At 52.9% G+C, this 19,779-nt stretch overlaps 1 protein-coding gene across 2 annotated transcripts in view; it reads left to right on the forward strand.

Moving 5' to 3' along the window:
- LOC101062213 (cadherin-6-like) overlaps window positions 1-19,779 on the forward strand; it is a 32,436-nt gene that overhangs the window by 8,193 nt on the left and 4,464 nt on the right. The window contains exons 1-7 of one of the 2 annotated variants that reach the window (XM_029842608.1): window positions 5,960-6,405; window positions 6,484-6,845; window positions 12,515-12,809; window positions 14,182-14,301; window positions 15,596-15,763; window positions 17,369-17,556; window positions 19,371-19,624. In XM_029842608.1, coding sequence (XP_029698468.1) covers window positions 6,609-6,845; window positions 12,515-12,809; window positions 14,182-14,301; window positions 15,596-15,763; window positions 17,369-17,556; window positions 19,371-19,624 — 1,262 coding nt within the window. In that variant the 5' untranslated portion in view covers window positions 5,960-6,405; window positions 6,484-6,608. Of the gene's footprint in view, window positions 1-5,959; window positions 6,406-6,483; window positions 6,846-12,514; window positions 12,810-14,181; window positions 14,302-15,595; window positions 15,764-17,368; window positions 17,557-19,370; window positions 19,625-19,779 lie in introns of those variants that run through there. The other variant, XM_029842607.1, reaches the window with a different exon arrangement.

Here is a 19,779-nt window from a genome sequence, read left to right on the forward strand (position 1 = left end):
AGCAGAACCTATTGGTTTGGATCGGGAGGAAAGAGGAGAGGTGAGGAGAGGAGAGGAGAGGAGGGGAGAGGAGAGGAGGGGAGGAGAGTGAGGAAAGGAGAGGAGAGGAGAGGAGAGGAGAGGAGAGGAGGAGGAGAGGAGAGGAGAGGAGAGGAGAGGAGAGGAGGGGGGGAGAGTGAGGAGAGGAGAGGAGAGGAGAGGAGAGGAGAGGAGAGGAGAGGAGAGGAGAGGAGAGGAGAGGAGGGGGGAGAGTGAGGAGAGGAGAGGAGAGGAGAGGAGAGGAGAGGAGAGGAGAGGAGAGGAGAGGAGAGGAGAGGAGAGGCATATTCATACCTAGCTCATCCTAAAGCTTATATGCATGCAGAGCATCCAGAATGATTCCAGACATCCATCCAGGTGCTGTCCAGGGTCACAGTGGTGTTTTGGTGTGATAGAACTGGTCAGAACTGGTCAGAACTGGTCAGAACTGGTCAGAGTCCTCATGTTTTACTGTTTATACTGGTGTTTTAGCGCCTGTGAAGCCTCCACTATTAATAATGTAAAAACAGGTGCTCCCAGTGTCGCGGCGTTGTTTTATGGTGGGCTCGGAGGAAAGGTCATTACTCTTAGTTGAGGGGGAGAAACACATTTTCTCCACACCAGCCTTTTATTAGGGCCATATTTCAGGTGTGTGATGTCTTTGTTTTAGCGCCGTGTATTATTTAGTGTTGTTTTCGTTGCCTCGCCGCTGACCCGCTGTTACTGTCGATATATGCCTGGATGGAAATGTGCCTCCACGTCGCTCCCTTTCATGTAATTGTCCCAACGGGGAGGCTGAGCCAGACATGGCCACGCAACTCCTTTGCTGATTTTCAATTCACGGCACCAAATTCGACCTTTACGCCGCCCAATCAATGAATTTCCCTCCGCGGACGAACTTTTCATTTAAAAAAGACGACGGCTGAGGTGAGATCTACTATCTTGGAGGGGGAACATTACAAAGAGCATTATTGATATTGGAATAATAGCCTTTAATGAGCAGCTTTAATGTGAGCATTAGTCCCTGCATTGATGCCGTTCTGGCCTTTCGCCCCCGACTGTTCGCAGCTGAAATGCAAAGAAAACAGACGCTCGTGCTCGACTGCACAAACGCTCGGGAGCCAACGCTGATTTGCATGGAGACCTTAGCTACCAGTGTGTTCCCACAAAGACCTCAGTAGGGAAAGCAGGAAGCTGGCAGACGCCCCCCCCCCCCCCCCCGTGCCCCTTCTGCCCCTCCCCCCAACGACCTTGTCAGTCTCTCAGAAGAGAGTGGTGATGGACCACACGGCAGCTTCTCATGAATGCTCGGCAGAGCCACCAAGGACATCTCATCTGCGAATATACCGCTAAACTATTATTCATCTGTTCCTCGTGTGTGAGTTTGTCTCGTACCCGGTGATCCGCCTACCGTTGTGGGCTGATCACATCTGTTCGGCATCGGGATACCGGGTGTTATTAATCTTCACTGGAAGACATTTAGTGGAATCAAACCTCCATTTATTAGCCCCAAGCGCGGGATTGGAGAGCTGGCGAGGGGAGATAATGACTTAAAGCTCCCATTTAGTCAATTAATTGGGAGAGGGGAATCAGAAAAGGCTCGCCCAAATGTGAGCGTCTGTTGTTTACGATGGCATAGTTCAAAACCATATTTCCGGACTGGAAAGTCATTATCTGGCACCAGGGCTGGAACAAAGCGAAGCCGCCTCAACACTCTGAATCTGGACAGACTTAAGAGAGAAGGGACCCTTTAAAATAATGTGCCGGGAGTGTTCGCCGCTGCTGTTCGATAGTAAACATGGCCATAAACGCTGCTGCGCACTCCTGGAAGCCCATCATTTTTTTTTGTTCAAGTGACAGCAGAGGGAGAAGAAAAGGGGAGTTAGCTGGAAGATAGAGCTGTGTGCACAGAGCTGGCAACCCGCAATTTAATCCAGACTGTGGAGACGTAAAAATTAAGTGCACTTGAGGAAGAGTTACTTTAGAACCCTCTGCAGGTTCTAAAAGGAGACGAGGCCAACTGGGCTGAGTGATGGCAGAGGTGGAAATAACTAGAAAGGAGAAGGTAGACGTCTGTGGGGTTTCAGCCATGTGTTGATCGTCCTGGTGGCGGTAGACATTTACGCCGCCACATCTGACTGGAATCAGCCTCTAGGCTCCATATTTGAACCCATGAGGCTTGCGTGGCTGCCATTTCAACAAGGTGTCGTTTTTATTTCCAAGACGTGACAGAACGTCTAGACATTGTTGATCATCCAAACAGAGGATCGCTATTTATTGATTGGCTGGAATTGTCGTCTATCCTCTGGATTCGTCTGTTTCCAGATCAGGGACCTGAGTTTTATACAGTCTGAGAGCAAAAGTTCACTCAGTTACTTGTTTTTTTTAGCGCACCACTAACCCACATGGGCAATAAGACAAATGGGGACCCCAGATTTGGGTCGAAGGCATTCTCGGGCCGAATCGCACTTGGGATTCGGCTGGAAGTTTCTCCTGCGAGCGGCATAACACGGCTTGTGAGTGACACCTCCTAACAAACTGAGTCTGAAATGAAGTGAGGGGGAGGAAAAGGGGGAGGAAGGAGACGTAGGAGGCGAGCAGAGAGGCCAAAGAGCGCGGAGATGATGCCTCCTGCTGACACCTCCGCACATTAGCAGCCTGTAAGGGCCTCCTCTGTGGATTGTAACACAACTGTGTTACCTGTGGCATCGGTGCCCAACCCTCCCCCGTATATCTGTTCGCCCCTCCCTACCTTCCCCTTAGCTCGCCGCCCTGGCTGACATTCTCCTCTCTCACTTTTAATTGCACCCCCGGGGCTCTTTCTGGGTTGCTGTGGAAGACTTTGGCTCAACGGGCGCGATAGGGTGCTTCGCCGTGTCGCTCGTTTTTCTCGTTAGGGGGTGAAAAAACAGGAAGAGACAGTGGGCGAAAAAGGAATCAAGACGGGATGAGGAGCAGGCCTCCCCTAAGAGTTCACTCCCCCAGTATACATTAGGCTAAAATGCCATCTGAGCCTATTGTGTGCAGCAGCACGTGCACCGAAAAGGCCATTAGCTGCACCGATCCAATATATATTGACGAATGCATTTGTGCGACACCGTGTCCCCGTCTCTATCCTCACGGTTCTCAATAAAACCAGTAGATACACTTAATGGCTAATTGTTCCCATTCAAAATGTTATCCCAGGCAAATGGCTGCATGTGGAACACCAGTGATGTATTAATCCTCCTCCCCACTTCCCAAGTCTCCTTGGTCTACAGCAACTCTACACAATCTGTGACAGGCAATTTAAAGCAATTTACTTTTTTTCATTTTTTTTAATTAAATGGCACATGATATGAAGAAGACGGGGCGAGCGAGAGAGAGAACGGGCGAGACAATGAGGGAGCGACCGCATGTGTAAGAGGGAGAAAATAAAGGCAGCCTAGCGCTGGTTGTAAACACTGCCTCTTAACTGCGGGAATATAATTATGGTGTCATGTTCGATTACACACCTTCATTATGACGGCGGTGCTCCCGCAGAATGGCGAACAGGGAACGACAGGACCTGTGGCGCCTTTTCCAAATCACCTGTGAATGACATCGGTGATGTTGTGGTCTGAAGGCCAATCCCAACAAGAATCCGACTCCCCTTCGAGTGTCCCTCTAGCTTCCCGTCAACCTCACGCTCATGTGGTCCAAACACAAAGAGGCAGGAGTTTTTCCTGCTGGCCTCTGGGCCACACATGCCACCGTCACATCCCCAACACGCCGTGACACGTTTTTGACGTGGCAAAATAAACCTTCCGTTGACTCACGGCTGGTCGTGGTGCCCTATCAAGGAAATGATCTGGGGGGGCTGTACAGTATGGCTTCCAGACGCTGACAAATGTGGTCAAGGGGTGAACGCTCTCCAGGGACGGTAAAGCCCTGTGTACAGTAGAAGCATTAGCTTTCCACGTTGACATTATGAAGAAATCTATTGAAAAGGCCGGCTTCTCAGGGCGGAAGGGAAGGGGGGTAGAAAGCTTCATGAGTCTACCCCAGAGACCGGCTGGTATTTCCAAGTACGCTAAAGCCTACAGCAAATCAATAGCTCAAAGTCCCACATGCTCCTCACCAGCGTCAATTAAGTAAATTCATAAAGTCGAGTGTGCTGGGAGTTGGGGAGGGAAATTTAAAAAAAGAAATAGAGAAAGGGGCGGCTTGGGGGTGTGGGGGTTGGGTTAAATCACCCAGTTATAAAGCAAATTTGGATAGAAGGCAAAGCTCGCACCCTGAGTGATGCGGCTTAGGGAGAAAGTTGAGAGCGGCCGCATACGAGACGATTTCTCTGTGGGCTTTATTAAGAAGGCTGACAGTCAATCTCACTTTCACCTGCCTCCATCAGCACCTGCACAGTTGACCTGGGAGTCCCTCCCCATCCCCCCACCCCCCCACCCCCCCCACCTCGGATCGTGCTGAGCCAAGCAAAGGACACATGCAAAGTGACTGGCTTTCAGCAAAAGAGCCGGGCGATAATGCATATCAGCTCCGGCCTGTGCAAGCAAAGTAGGCATACGCAGGAGAGGGGGGGGGGGGGGGGGGGGGGATGGTGTGGAGAGCAGGGGGAGGGCTGATGGCTGTGCTATAAACTGCAGTGCACAAGGGAAAAGAAATGGAAGGGACCTAACCCCCAAGCTTCAAGCACTCTCAATTTGCCTCGCGAGGGGAAAGCGGGCCGTGCCTTGGCTGCCTGTGGAAGTCAGGCAGAGTAATGGATGGGCCCGTCTCTCAGCCCGACTGCTGACGCCGCTCTGACACGGCGGTTCTGCTTCTCCTTCACGCCGCCTCTCTCCCCGTTTGACCCTCAGTCGGCTAAACGCTGAAAGATCAGGTAGACTCCAGAGTCCTTCGTCCAACTTTAACGAATTTTCGGGATCACTGTGGGGAACATCGGCTGGCTGCGTTCGGGTCGCCCAGACCTGCAGAACCTGCTCGAGGGACGCTTGAGCACGGCTCCCCAACTCCCCAAAGAAACCGAACGCAGCATCCCACTGTGCTTTTTTTTAAAATTTTCCGCTGGAGCAGGCAGAAGAAACCAGCTGAGAACACACAACTGTATCAGGTGCTGCGACGCGTTTGAACGCCGTTGTTTTTCGGCGCCGCCACGGAGCTGCGGATCAGTAAAAAAATGCAGCTAGTGTATTTCTGTTGACGGGATCAACAAAGACGCCCAGCCGGTATCAGAAGCCTTGAAAAAACCTCGGCGTGGTGAGACATCTGTTTGTGTAGAGCTCAGCGGTTGTTTTCTGGCAGTGCTTGATGATTCCCCCTCTCTTCAGCGGGATTAAATTTTTCAGATACTAAACTTGGGCTGTGATCTAACACACATTCGTGGTATCGTGACAGCTCTGCTGCCTCCGTTCTTTTCGCCCGATCCCTTCCTGTTTGTCTCCGCCTGCGTTTTTTTCCTGCGCGCCCATCAGGAGACTTGATTCATGTACGCTCAAGTTGTTTCCTTCTTCCCCAACTTACTGTACCAGACAAAGAACCAGACTAGAATTAGACCTAGACTCCCAACGCCCCCCCCCCCCCCCCCACCCCTCCTCCCCTTGAGCACATCCTGAGAATGTGCGATATGGAGAAACGTTTACCGACGCTCTCCAGCGGACGGCCGATAACCCTCCTAGCAAACCCCAGCTGACTAACAGTGGCGGCTTGGATATCTTCCAGCAGGAAGGGGATAACAGGAACAAAAACAGCATATACGGCCTTCTTTCTCTCTCTACCTTTCGCCGCCGTCCTCCGCTCCTCCTCCCGCCTCGGCTGCTTCTCCCATTTGCCAAGTCTCTGCTGGAAAATGGAGAAAGGGCAAACGGGTAAGGGACGGCGAGAGGGGGAGGTCTCTGAGGTTTCGAAAACAGCCGTTTTGTTGTGTATCTCTACACCGATCTTAAGCTAATAAACCAGGGTCGACGCTGCTCGGGGTCTCCATCGGCGTTCTGCTGTGTCTGATAACAACGTGGGCCCGGGTAGATGGTTTAGGGAGATAGAACGGACCGCTCCACACCGCGGTCTCTATTAGATGTTGATTCACGGGCTTAATGCAGATAAAGTAGCTCTACACACGCTGTCCGAGATGTTAGCCTGAGCAGCGACGTGGAATATTTCTAATCTGATAATTATCGGGTTAGCAGCCTCCCGTCAGTCAGATGACAGACTTGAAACATGCAGTTTCAGGTGTGCACCGGAATGGGGATCGGGGCTTAGACTGTAGGCTGGATTTAACTGCACTTAGCCGCTATTTCAGGACTTTGGAGGACGGTTCACGATCACAACTTCTGAGGGAAGCAGAAGAGTCGTTATCCTGCTGTCTTTTGTCAGAGGAAACATCTCAAAGAGCTGTGAAACATTCATGAACTTTAGGTCTGGGAACAAAACAAAAGCTAACAAATCGGCTCCTTCGCCCCCGTACTGACGCTGTGGTTCTTTTTTTTACTCCAGAAGCTGTTTACTGGCTGACGCGAGCCTGAGGAGCCGTCTCAGCTTCAGTGGCCTCCAGCATGAGGACCGACCTGACACGCTGACCAAAGACCGCTGGGAGACCTGAAGGCTGCGGCAGCGTCGCCATGGACAGACGCAAACTTGGTGCTTTGGTGGTGCTTTGGGCCATGGCCTTCGCCAGCTCCCCAGGGCACGGTCTCAGGGCCCTGCGGAGGACTACAGGGGGGCGGAGGGGGTCGACGGGGCTGACCGGACAGGACGCCAACGGAGTTCCCCTCCGGCGCTCCAAACGAGGTTGGATGTGGAACCAGTTCTTTTTACTGGAAGAGTACACAGGGACAGACATGCAGTACGTCGGAAAGGTAATTTTAAGTGCATGCTTTCACGTCGCTAGGCTAGTCTAGAGGTTAGCCAAAAAAAGACGCAAACTAAGGCTGCCTCTAGACCCCCGCAGCAGAAACACACACACACACACACACACACACTCACACACACACTCACACACTGCGGCGGCTCAAACGGTATTCAGATACAAACAAGGCTGCGCTGATGTTCTAAGCCTTTTGTTTGGTGCTTTCACACAGACACACTTTTTAATCCCCCCCCCCCCCCCCCCCCCCCCCCCCCCCCCCCAAACTGACAGCTGCAATGCTTTTAACCTGGATTATTGTGTCTTCACCATATCCGAGTGTGTTATTTGCTTCTGTTTTGTAACGTATCCTGGTTGTCGGAGGGAGCGACTGACCGGATCACCACTTCCTCTGGGTCACATGATCAGCCTGTATGGCTGTGACATCAGCTCTTTAACTGTCTTCCACATATTTGAGTATTTCTGTGCCTTTTTCCTGATAAAGAGGCTTGAAATAACATCCACATTTTTGTTCCACTCGTCCTCTGTGACTCAGTCCAGGCTGAGATGTTCTCTTTTGTGAAGCACCAGTCCACCCACCACAGATGAAGAGAGAAAAACCAAGAAAGGGGAGCGATAATGGCGACTCGCTGAGTGATGGCTAAGAAGTAAACTCTGCGGTAGAAGCGCTTTAAAGAGGAGAAGAGAAGAAAATATCTGCAGTAAACTGTCCTTGGCCTCCAAACATCCAGCCTCCATCTTTCCCTCTTTGTTTCCTCGCAGGGGGGGGGGTTCTCAGCCTCGTTCTGTAACACAACATTAACCTTCTGCAGCCCGCCATCTGAGTCCATCATTAGCTGCATTCTTCATTAAAAACACCTCATTATTTACCCTGTGGCCCATAGAGACACGTGGTCTTGGAAGGCTTTGGAAAAGGACCCGGCAGGTTTATGAAATACCTGCCCCCCCCCCGCCCCCGGCGTTCCGTCAGGAGCTCTAGCTCCGTGTTTTCAGCGAATCACAGCGGATCTGCTCCTAATGAGATGCAGTAATCCCGTCTCCGGGAATAAAGGAGGATCATCCCGTCATGAGATACCGGACCTGACGTGACATTCCAAATGGCTCGGTATGTGGGACTTCCATCCATCCGTCCTCTGGCTTTGTTTGCTGTCAGCTGTCCGGAACGTTCTGTCAGCCGCTCGGCCGCGTCTCCTTGCTTAACATCAAGCCTCCTAAAGTCGCCCGCCATCGCTGCCCTGCAGACAAATATTACTTCCTCAGGAGACATCATTTGTCCAGTAAAATGAAAAACACGGCGTCTCCTCGGATAATAATCTGGGATGGGGGGGGGCAGGGGAGGCATGGGGGCCAAATAATTCACGCAAGTGAAGACATCAGCCGACTGTAAGCGAGGAGGGAAACGTCGGCGAAGGTCAGGACGGCCGAGGAGGAAGAAAGGCCGGCTTGTGCTCGCACTTGAATGGGAATGACGCTTAGCATTCCCGGTGCGCGTCCGCCGAGGATAGAGTCATCCGCCCAAATGAGATTCCACAACACACGTCCTCCCGGACCGAGGGTTGACTTTCAGGCCCCCCCCCCCCCCCCCCGGCCTAAAAGGATTACGACGCTCTCCGCCAAACAAGGAGCACGAGAGGGAAAAAAAAGTTTCAAAAGCGGAAAAAAAAAAGAGCGGAGGAAGATCAGAAGTGAGTAGAGAGATAATCAAACCACTTTGTGCGGGGAGGGTGGTGATTGATGTGCCACTCTCCTGTTTAGCCTTTAAAAAGACTAATAGCAGAAGAAGAATGGATTATCTGAGGGTGGTGCACTCTTAAAGAGCCAAAGGCGGCGGCCTAAAGACGCCATTAAAGGATCAACCTCGGAGTGCTGCACTTAATCACAGCCGCGCTTGTTTGCAGCCGCGGAATTAACCACGCGCTTCAATTACGCCGATAACTTGACTTTGCGTAGTTTTCGAGACTTATGAACCAGGATGGAGCAACCCTGGCTGATCGCGGTAACCGCGGCGACGGCGGCGTGCTAATGACGCCATAAAGACGCTACGAAGAAGGAAACAAGGAAGTCACTTTTTAATTATAGAACAAGAGGGAATCAAAAGAAGCCGGTGGTCTCGGGGAGCTGTTTGGTTGCTAATCTTGCTGTATCGCTCCTTTTTTTGTGTTGTTCAGCGTCCCCCCCCCCCTTCCCCCCCCCTTCCCCCCCGCAGCAGCAGACTTGCACGCCGCCTCTCATTAGCAGGCGAGCTGCATCCAGCGCTCAGGGGGCCCGGGCTGTCACCAGGGGACGGGAATGTTTGTTTATTTCATTATTTCCTCCTTTACCAAAGGGTGCAGATCCACTGAAAATGGTTAATGGCCTGTGGTTTAGGAGTGTTTGTGCTCGACTATCATATCTCATAAAGTATTTACAGCGGCTGATCGGCCCCAGCGGCTCCGGGCCTGGTGGGGAGACTCCTCGCCGCAGCCCCTGCATGGCAAACAGGCTGTTGTGGGGAGGCGCGCGCACGTGGAAGACAAAGCTCGGAATGAGAGTCGACGTGAGAGCTCTGTGATTCAGCCGAGGAGGCTACCTGGGGGGGGGATGTTTGCTTCTGGGCGGCATGGCGATGTTTACCATCGTCCCCTCCCCCCGTTCACCAGCTGCTCACCTTGGCACAGGGCCGCCCCCCGCATCCCCCCCCCCCTCCCCCCCATCCCCCCGCAGCGCCGGCGCCCGTCGACGGAGCCAAAAGTCGACTGCGTCCACGAGCCTCTCCGGCAGAAGTGGCGCCATTAGATCACGCAGGGACAAAACCTGGAGAAACATCCGTCCAGCAGGGCTGGAGTGACGTCCGAGAGCGGCACGCCGAGATTGTTTTATCCGCCGCATCGGAGCCCCGCTGGTCGTCAGGGGGAGATTAATTGACTTCATATCATCAAATATTCATGCAGCCAGGTGCTGCGGGGTGATCCAGGGGTTTGGATTATGCCCACCAGGTGGCGCACCCCTTGGAAAAAACAGATTCCTGTGATTATTTGATGATGTGATTGATTATTTGCGGTCATTATCGTAATTGCCTCTCGTCTTCTTCATTTCTTTTTGAAGCTCCGGAGGGTAGAAATTAAATTAGCGCTAGCGTTAGCCCTGAAACTAGGGCTACGGTGACAGATAAATACTGCACGTCTGTCCACATATCTCAGGTTTTCTGCACCAGGGCCCCTTCGTTAGGCTATTTTTATTTTCGGAGTGTGTGGCCGCCATCTGGCCGCTCCGAAGTCAGCCAGTTTCCGCAGGGGCGGGGCCACGGGGCCTTAAAGGCTAACTGGCCGATCGCCCGAAGCGGCGCGGCTCTTGTGCTGCCTCTCTGGACCGATGCTAGCAAAGACCAACTGGTGGCCGGAGCGGGTCTGGACCAAGGAGCAGATTGATTGTCAGTTGTTACGTGCGCATGTCTGACTGGCACCACTTCACTTCACAGTCCACTTGAAAAGATGAAGGAATCCGAGTAAATATCTTCTTCTTTGAAAGAACGCCAGCCATCCGCTGCTATTCTGATCTCACTTAAAGACAGTTAATTGAGTGGAAGGTTTAGAAATGTGTTAACGTGCCGGCAGGGTTGGAACAAATGTTTGTTGTAAAGCTACAGAGCAAAAATTAGCTTTCTCTGATGAACCGAGTCCTTTGTGTTTCATTTATCCTTGAAAATATTTTTTATGTTTATGTTCTGAAGTGGTTTCCGAGCAACAACTTTTCTCCTTTTGGTGGTTGACAAGTCGATGTCCTGATTGCTGAGAACGTTCCAAATGAATCAAATTACATGTCCAAAATATGAATAAACTCTATCATACAGCCTGTAAATTACTGGGTTTAATCTGTCGGAAAGTTCAGAATAATTGCTAAGCTAAGCACTCTTAATATAAAGTTAGATTTTTTATTATTTAGCAGAATCATTTTCCATTCTTTTCCCTCCATTTTTAATTTGTCTTCTTTTTATCGACAGATTGATTGAAGGAAAAAGAGAAACTGTAGTTTTATCGAGAGTTTGGGGTTGATCAATGCTAAAATGGTGCTAACTAAATGCTGTGCTTCTGTTTCAGCCAATAAAAAAGCAAATCATCAGACTTCTCTTTTAAAAGTGACCAACACAAAAAAAATAGTTTTAAAAATGTGGAATGGCAACACTTTTGTGACATCAATCAAAGCCAAACTAGCCTCTTCTTTTTCCCTTTTCCCATCCAAGATGGGAATGTTGATTTTCTTCACTCTCCCAGAATTCCCTGCACTAATGGAGATGGCGTCATGCTCTCTGACTCTTGCTAAGAATTTGTTACGGTGGGAGGTCAAAGGAGAAAAGGCGACCTATCGATGCACCGGGCGGCCGCTCCGACGGCACATGTGGCTCTCTTGTCTCCCCGCTGTGACACTTTAATTGTATTTTCAATATAGATTGATCGGGGGGGGCTTTGTGAACGCTGCCGCATTGATTTCCAGGGGAGTTTTTTTCGCTCCTCTCTTAATTTGAGTAGTCGGGCTGCGGTGAGTCGTCCCCGGCGGCACCGAGGGACGGACGGGGTCGTGGCGGCGGGCGCTGGGATTTGATGCAGGAGCTGCACAAGATCTCTGCGTTTCCATAGAGACGGCAGCGTCTGTCTCGCAGCTCCAGCGGGAGGAGAGGACTCTGCGTTATTAAGTCAATCGTCGCTGGCGGAGAGCGGCGGCCGGCGGTGGTGCAGCTGGAACAGCAGGAGGAGGGTAATAACGCCGGCGTGGAGGGTTTCCACTCAGCTGAGCCTCTCAGAACCGGCAGAAAGGCAGGAAAACGACGGCGAAATCTCCATCGGAGTTGGTGGAAGAGCTCCAGGGGGCCGCGAGAAGGTTGACAAAAGAGTTGAAGCCAGAGGAGCAAATTCTTTTTGCCTTTCTGGTGCTGGAGATGCTAATCCTCAAAGCCGCGGCGCTCGCGTGAGCCAACGCCGGCCTGATAAAACAGCATGAATTAGTAAAGCCGCCCAGCACCTGCCACCAAAAGCCTTTTAATATATGATGAGAGCGGCTCCCTCCTGACCCCCAAGCCCCTCCCACCTCCGCGGGACCCGCGGGCCAAGCCAGGAATCGTTTGCGAGGCCAGAATTCATCCTGGTGCTTTTTTAAACAGGCATCTCTGCGGGCGATCCCCCCCTCCCTTTGCCCTCCGTTGGCCTCAGCAATCAAGAGTGTGTCCCTGGTTATTAAAGCGGGAAAAAGGGAAGCGGCGGGAGGGAAAAACCTCTGGACAAGCTTTTGATGAGTTCTCAAAGATAAATACAGTATGTTGGGGGGGATTTGATGGTGGAATTAAAATGTCAGCGCTGGCTAAGCTGCTGCCCGCGCGGGACAGAAAAGCCCGACTAAAAACGGACCCAGAGCCAGACGGGCGAGCTGTGGTCTGAATGGCTTCAGTTACCGCGTGTTGGCTTTTAATTAACAGCTATAAACCTTCCTTTATTACGCCGCCGCTCTTCTCACATGTGACACCAGAGAAGGAAAAGACGACAGGAAGGTGTTAAATAACGGACTCGTGGGAGCTGTCGGGGTCAGAGTCCGGAAAACCCGAGGGGAGCGTTTTATCTTTAGGCTTTGGCTCGCTCACCTGTCAGGTTTCTGCGTGCTAATGCTAACGCTAGCCTCTCGTCTGGTCCGCAGCTCCACTCAGACGCAGACCGCGGAGACGGCAGCGTGAGGTACGTGCTCACCGGCGACGGCGCCGGGACCGTTTTCAAGATAGACGAGAAGTCCGGGGACATCCACGCCACCAAGAGGCTGGACCGGGAGGAGAAGGCCTACTACATTCTCTACGCCAAGGCCGTGAACCGCTTCACCAACCAGGCGCTGGAGGGCCAGTCGGAGTTCATCATCAAGATCCACGACATCAACGACAACGAGCCAAAGTTCACCAAGGACCCGTACATGGCCAGGGTCCCCGAGATGTCCGACATCGGTACGCTAACCCTGCTGGTGTGTGTGTGTGTGTGTGTGTGTGTGTGTGTGTGAAAATGAGTGTTGTCAGTGGCAACGTGTGGTTTGAGATTCAAATGAGACATCAGGAAATGCCCGTCGAACCACATCAATGCGACTTTATCAATTAGAATAATGATGCAAATCCGACAAAGAGGTCCGGCTAATTAACTGAGGGGGACGGGAAGCGAAAAGTAAACAAGGTGAAGCGCCGCCGCGGCGGTGGATAATCTTTTAAATACAGCCGAGCCTTATTAAAGCGGCGTTTAATTGAAATGATCAAAGCCGGTCATTGCAGCGTTCGCTGAACTCCGGACGCACCTCCTGGTCTCGCCGGTCACGGCGTAAAAATGGCGTCGGATCCGAACCGCGTGTCCCCCCTCGTGATGCCGAAGACGGGCTCTATGTGACAGGAGTCGCCACTCGGCTCAACAGCCCAGAGCGAGAGGCCGGCACTTATCTGAGGTCAGCACGGGCGCCCATGGCAACGACCGGAGTGTGATGTCACCGCATGGCGGAGCATGTGTTCACGGGTGGGTGCGCCAAGACGCCTGTCCCTTTAAACGTGACACTCGTTGGGGGTTTTATGATGGTCTGGCGGCCTCTCCAGGGACGCCTGTCTCTCTGACGGGTGGCTCGCCCCCCCACACACACCCACACACACCCATACACACACACACACACACACACACACGGTTATTCCTCACAAGCGTCTGCGGCTGAAAGTTGCTGACGGCTGATGTGGATCGCTGAGATCTCTCTCCAGAAAAGCCTCTTTGACTCTAATTCCCTCGTTAAAGGTATTAGGCGTCAAGGTCGGCTGGACTCGCCCAGGAATCTGCTGCCGCTCCCTCCCCGCTCTCCGACTTTTCCCTCTTCCCGCCGCATCCCTTCGCCCGCTTCACCAAAACGCTCCGCACAAATGACATGGAATTAACGACGTCCGCGGGGTCGTTATCGCGTCACACAATTCTATATTTATACCTCGTTGCCATTAAATAGTTCTACTCAATTAATTTCCTTCTGCGTGTAATGAGGCAACGCTCGGCCCCACGAGGCGCCATTTGGGACTCGGCGATTGGCCGACCGCTTCACTTTGTTCTGCCGAAACGGGGCTTCGGCCGCGCTCTCTGGAACAGGAAACGGATCACATCTGTCCTCCTGCTAGCAGATATTTGGCTTCAGAGGCTCCAGATCTGTGGAGACACTAATAAGCTTCTGGAGCTGGACGCTCACGGAGATTTCCTGGAATTATGTGATCGATCACTCAGCGGATCGATGGGGTATCGGGGTATCAGGGTAAAGCCACGCCATGAGGGGGGACGCTGATCCAAACCTCCTTCCTCCTTCTGCAGGTGCCTCAGTGATCCAGGTCACGGCCACCGACGCCGACGACGCCACCTACGGGAACAGCGCCAGGGTGGTCTACAGCATCCTGGAGGGGCAGCCGTACTTCTCCGTGGACCCGGAAACAGGTCTGAGCCCAGGCTTCCCCGCTCGGAATCGTGCGATGTTCTGTTTCGTGTTGCATTCAGGAGCGTCGGCGACGGCGCTCTCATTACGCGGAGGACGCGTCGGAGGACGGCATCAAGGAGAAGGTTTTACCTCGAGGGAAGCGAACGCCAACGTTCCGCGCAAACTTTGCTCAAGGACTTTTGAGGAAGCATCAACAACACATTGATTTTTAACTCTTCCTTTTTTTCTAAAGGTCTGACGAAGACAAAGGGGCGGAGCAAACGCAGCGCTAAGCTAGCTAAGCAGACAGGAACAGATATTTACTAATTACTAAATAATAATTACTACTTTTTTATTCACCAACTTTTGGAATCCCTCCTGTCACCGATTGTTTTCCGGCTCTTCGCCACCCCAGATTCCCGTCGGTATTCCTTTTTTTTTTAACCGCTCCGGCTTCCACCTGTAGCCGAGCAGAAATAGCCGAACGGTCGGAGTTCCGCCGGCCTGAAGCGGGTTTGTGTCCTCCCGGAGCGTCGGACGAGGAGGACTTATGGCCGCGGAGCGCTAGTTTTAATCATTAATGTGCGCTTTGGAACGCATCCCGCTTATGTCTTTTCCCCCTCAAACAAAAGGGAAACGACTAAAAAAAAAAAGCCATTTGCAGATTAGCGGAGGGATTACCGGTAATATGGTTTATCCCACATGTGGGATGTAAGCTGACATCCCCTCTTACACAAAGACATGCCTGGACATCACATTATAAGCAGGATTTGTTTCCTCCTCTGTGTCTCAACACTCATCAAGGAGGAAGTGGGAAGGAAGGGAGGCGGTTTTTCCTGTTGTTAGCGTGGCTACGCCGGGATAAAGGAGCGCCGCTCCGGGCCGGTTTGATCACAGCCGAACGCCACGCCGGCCTCTTCGTCGCTACAAATCTAAAATCTATTCAGCCTCAAAGTTTCTCTCACAGGTGAAACTTTGTTTTGTCGTTCCCGCCGCTCGGGTTTTTTTTAATGATGCCTCCAACTCAAACGCTCCCGAGCAGACGGGATTTAAGAGCGGCTCTGATGGGAGACGGAGCGCACCTTTGGAATATTGTACCAATTACTGCTCCGGCGTCTCCGTCCTGTCTGCGGCGGCGGCAGAGATCTGACGCTTCAGACCGCCGCGGCGAGCGGCTGCTGGCACGCCGACGGCTCCAATGAAAGACTCTTAATTCCAAAGACGTGATAATTGATGCCAAATTCTTTGGGAAGAAGCGCTCGGAAACGCTCGGAAAGTCGGAGAAATGCAATTTCTGCTTGTTTATCGCTCCAGGCCTGATCAAGACCGCCCTCCCCGGCATGGACCGGGAGGTCAAGGAGAACTACCAGGTGGTGATCCAGGCCAAGGACATGGCGGGGCAGATGGGGGGGCTCTCAGGAACCACCACGGTCAGCATCACCCTCTCCGACGTCAACGACAACCCGCCACGCTTCACCAAGAGTGAGTCCGGAAAAACGTCCATCTGGTGTCAGTTTTCAAATGAATCTGGATTATGTGTGTGTGTATGTGTGTGTGTGTGTGTGTGTGTGGGGGGGGGGGGGGGTGGAGGGGGGTGGGGGGGAGGGGGGGTAATAATTAAACATAGAGCCATATGAGCGGGCAAAAGGGTCCAGCAAAGTGCACCAGATCAGCTCCGTAATCCTCGGTTCAGAGCTTTACCCCCCCCCCCCCTTGTCCCTCCGTCATCCTACCGTCACCCACTTCCTGCCGTGCTCCGGGGGGGGGGGGGGGGGATGGGACACATGGGCAGAGGCCCGAGAGGTGGCAGCGGTGAGCGTGCGAGGGAGACAGATGCTGTCATCCCCGCCCCCGTCCGCTGAGGTGGTGATGGATATGATGGGGGGGGGGGGGGGGGGGGGCAGGAGCGGCGTGATGGAAGGGATGGACAGAGGGGGAGATTGAAAGGGGGAGAAAGCAGATGAGATATTGGAACGGGCCCCCCCGGAGGAGGCCGGGTGTCAGGAGGCGATATCATTGTTGTCCAGCGGAGCGATGCTTCTTCTCCTCCTCCCAATGCTAATACCTGTTAGCCTAGCCAAACATTCCGAGGGAGCGATACTTCCTGCGTTTGTGCGCGGGCGGCTGCCAAAACACTGTCAGCGTGTTTTATTAGCGCGCCGCCGCCGTTTGTCTCTGCGGGCTGTTTGTGTAGCGCGCCCGCCGCCGCCCGCTATCCCGCCTATTTATCCACGCGCCGGCTCGGCTGCCGAGGGCGCCCATCAGTTTGTGGAGGGAAGGAAATCATGGGAGGGAATAAAGAAGAAGACGGAGCAGCCGTTGGTTTAAGTTCGATAAATCGGCTCGGGATTTATGTCCCGTCAGGGTGAACGAGTCGATACCGCTTGTAGTAACGTGAGGGAAATGAAATCCGCTGAACGGAACGGCCGCTGCCGATCTACAAATGCTACGGCGCTAAATCTCCCACGTCTTCTCCGTCCTTTCACTTTCTTTTATTGACTCTGACTCTCTCTTCTCCCACACTTTCCCGCTCGCCGCTCTCAGGGTCGGACGCGCACCTCCGGGATCCAGTTTACTGGCTTAAGACAGGGGAAAAGTGGCTAATTTGCTCTCAAATCTCAAACTCTACGGAGTTTATTTGACAACATTAGCGAGCCGGAGATCTGAACGAGCAGATCGTTGGCAGAAGTTGAGCAAAAGCGTTAGCTTAGCCGAGTTAAGGCAGCAGTTAGCCTCGCGCACCCAGCCGCGACCGCTCGTGCGGGGTTGGCGGCTGCTTTTGTCGCATTGTTGCTGTTCATTTGTGTGTTGTTTTGTCTCTGTTGATGCTACGGGGCAGTTGCGCTAAGCTAGTCCAGCGTCTGTCCTCACAAAGTTTTATTCATGAGCCTCCGAGTCGATACGGACTGAAAGTTTCAATAACGCGCAGCCCCAGTTTTTGATGCTACCAGGGCTCCCCTGGGGTGCCTTCAAGGACTCCGAACAAAATCAGAAATCCAGGCATCGACTGTCCTTTTAGTTGCAGTACACCCCCCCAGATGAGGGTCCCGGACAAACAAACGATCAAACTCGCCTCTCTTTTTCCAGCCCTGTATGACTTCAGAGTCCCAGAATCCCTGGAGCCTGGCTCAGTGGTGGGCGTGGTCCGGGCCTTGGACGCCGACATCGGCGAGAACGCGGAGATGGACTACAGGATCATCGGCAGCGACGGCCCGGGCGTGTTCGACATCGCCACCAACCGGAGCACGCAAGACGGCGTCATCGTGCTGAGGAAGGTCGGTGAAGGTCACTGAAACGGGCTAAACACCGACTCGCCGTCGCTACTCGAAACCGTCTGAAGGTATGGCGCCCGTTTAACGCCCAACAAGCGTGGAGGGCCTGAAGACAGTTAGCCGCGCAGATGCTAACCTCTCCTCAACGCGGAAGCTTTGGGTCGTTATTCCCCGACAGGAGGAAGTGGTTGGGCTCCAGCCCGCCCACACTCCTGTTGATTCGTGGCGTCCGGGGCTGCGCGGCGGCGTGTTTCCGATGCGTTCGCCGGATTCTGGCAGATGCCTTATCAAGCGCCATCTGTGCAGCTCCCGATCGATAGCTTCCATCATGTCATCGCTAAATGGAGGGTGACATAATTGGCTTCTCTTTGGTGTCCGGGCCGGCGCCTTACAAGCCTCCTCATTACCCGGGCTTATCTTGAGGGAGGCTTGTCCCGTCTTTAGCTCCTTGCTAGCCGCGGGGCTTCAAAGCCGGCAGGCGGTGACGCGGCCGCTAGCTCAACGATCCTCGACCCGGAGGCCGGAGAAAACCGCTGACTCACGCTTGGTTATTATTCGGAAAAGCGCCTCCTTCCGCGTGGAGTTCCGAGCTTTCGTTGGCTGGTTCCGACCATCGGAGCGGCGGGCTCCTTTCATGTGTGCGGTCGGCAGCCTCGGAGACGGCGCGCTCTGATCCAGCTGCTCCCGCTCGCTGCCTGGCGAGCAGTCATTAAAATGCACCAGTCAACAATTATTTCCATCAGCTGAGGGAAGCCTTCAGCGGGGAAAAAGGCTGGAAAAAAAGAAAGATGAAAGGAAAAAGCTCGCCAGCGACCCGCAAGTGGCGGCGGGAAACACCGGCAACGGCGGCGGAATCTGGCTGCTAATCAAGTCCGTAAATTACAGGATCTAAGATTCCTGCGTGGGGAGCTAACGCGCAACAAAGCTAATTTAGCTCCAGTTAGCACATGGCTAAAATCAAACCGTTTAGCAGGAAGTTCAATTAAAGGCTGGTTTAGAAAGGGTTAATTTCCAAAATACATTTACACTTAAAAGTCAATTTAAAAAGCTAATGCTGCCACTGCTAGCCAATCTTAGCCACTGCCAAACATTAAGCGTACCTAGCTAACATTGCTTCCAATAATTCTGTCAATTCTGAACGTTTTGCAAACATACAAACGCTAAAACTATCAGCTAACGCTAGCGGCCAACGCTAGCTGTATGTGCTACCTGCTGTAACTTTATTTCTAAGCCAGCGTGTGACTCATCCTCTCGCTGGTCGCCAGTTTGGACGTTATTTTCTACATGTAGCCGCGTTTTATCTTCATATTTGGGCCCTGGCAGAGAAAACGAGATGTTTTATCTCCAGCCCACACTCTCCATCATGGAGCCACCCTGCGTATCTCCTCCGTCCGTTTGCTCTAATCTGATGTGCTGATCTCTTCATTTACCACCAAAATTCGAGCGAAATGAGCAGATGTCGCCCGGCCGGCGCCCGCCGCCGACTCTGATTGATTGTTTCGTGGAGTGTGGCAGGGATCAGGAAATCAAAGACGGAGAAAGCAAAACGTCTCGCCTGGGCTGTTTAGCATAAACGCTCAATACGAGCAGGAGGAGGCGCTCCTGTTAGCTAACTTCCTGGACATTTTCCACACAAACACGTCTTTACTGAAGGTTAAATGACATTAAATAATGATCACCACGGTAACCTACAGGTGTCCGTCAACTGTCTCGTTAGCAACGGCGAACGAGGAGCGCTTTAATACATCAAATCCGACCTGATCTAGTTAGCCGCGGCACAAACCAACGCTAACGGAGATTCCCTTGTTTCGGAACAGCCTCTGGATTTCGAGAAGAAGCACCAGTTCGGCCTCCGCCTGCAGGTGGAGAACGTCCACCTCAACCCGCGCTTCTTCTCCATGGGGCCCTTCAGGGACGAGGCTAGCGTCAAGATCACCGTGGAGGACGTGGACGAGCCGCCGGTGTTCGAACGGCCCAGCTACATCATGGAGGTAAAAGAGGACGCCGCCAAGAACACCGTCATCGGCGCCGTCAGCGCGTCTGACCTGGACGACAAGCGCAGCCCCATCAGGTACGGATGGCTTCAGCTAGCTCGTTAGCCGCCTGTGTTCTATAAAGCTTTATACCACGTCGGCGCAGTTCCTGGAGAAGCGGCTCGTTATCCGCCGTCCGAGCCGAGCCCACTTCCGCGACCTCGCTCGCAGGGATCCGGCGAGGGTTCCATTA

Source organism: Takifugu rubripes, chromosome 10 (genome assembly GCF_901000725.2).
Source record: "Takifugu rubripes chromosome 10, fTakRub1.2, whole genome shotgun sequence".
In the NCBI taxonomy this organism is placed as follows: domain Eukaryota; kingdom Metazoa; phylum Chordata; class Actinopteri; order Tetraodontiformes; family Tetraodontidae; genus Takifugu; species Takifugu rubripes.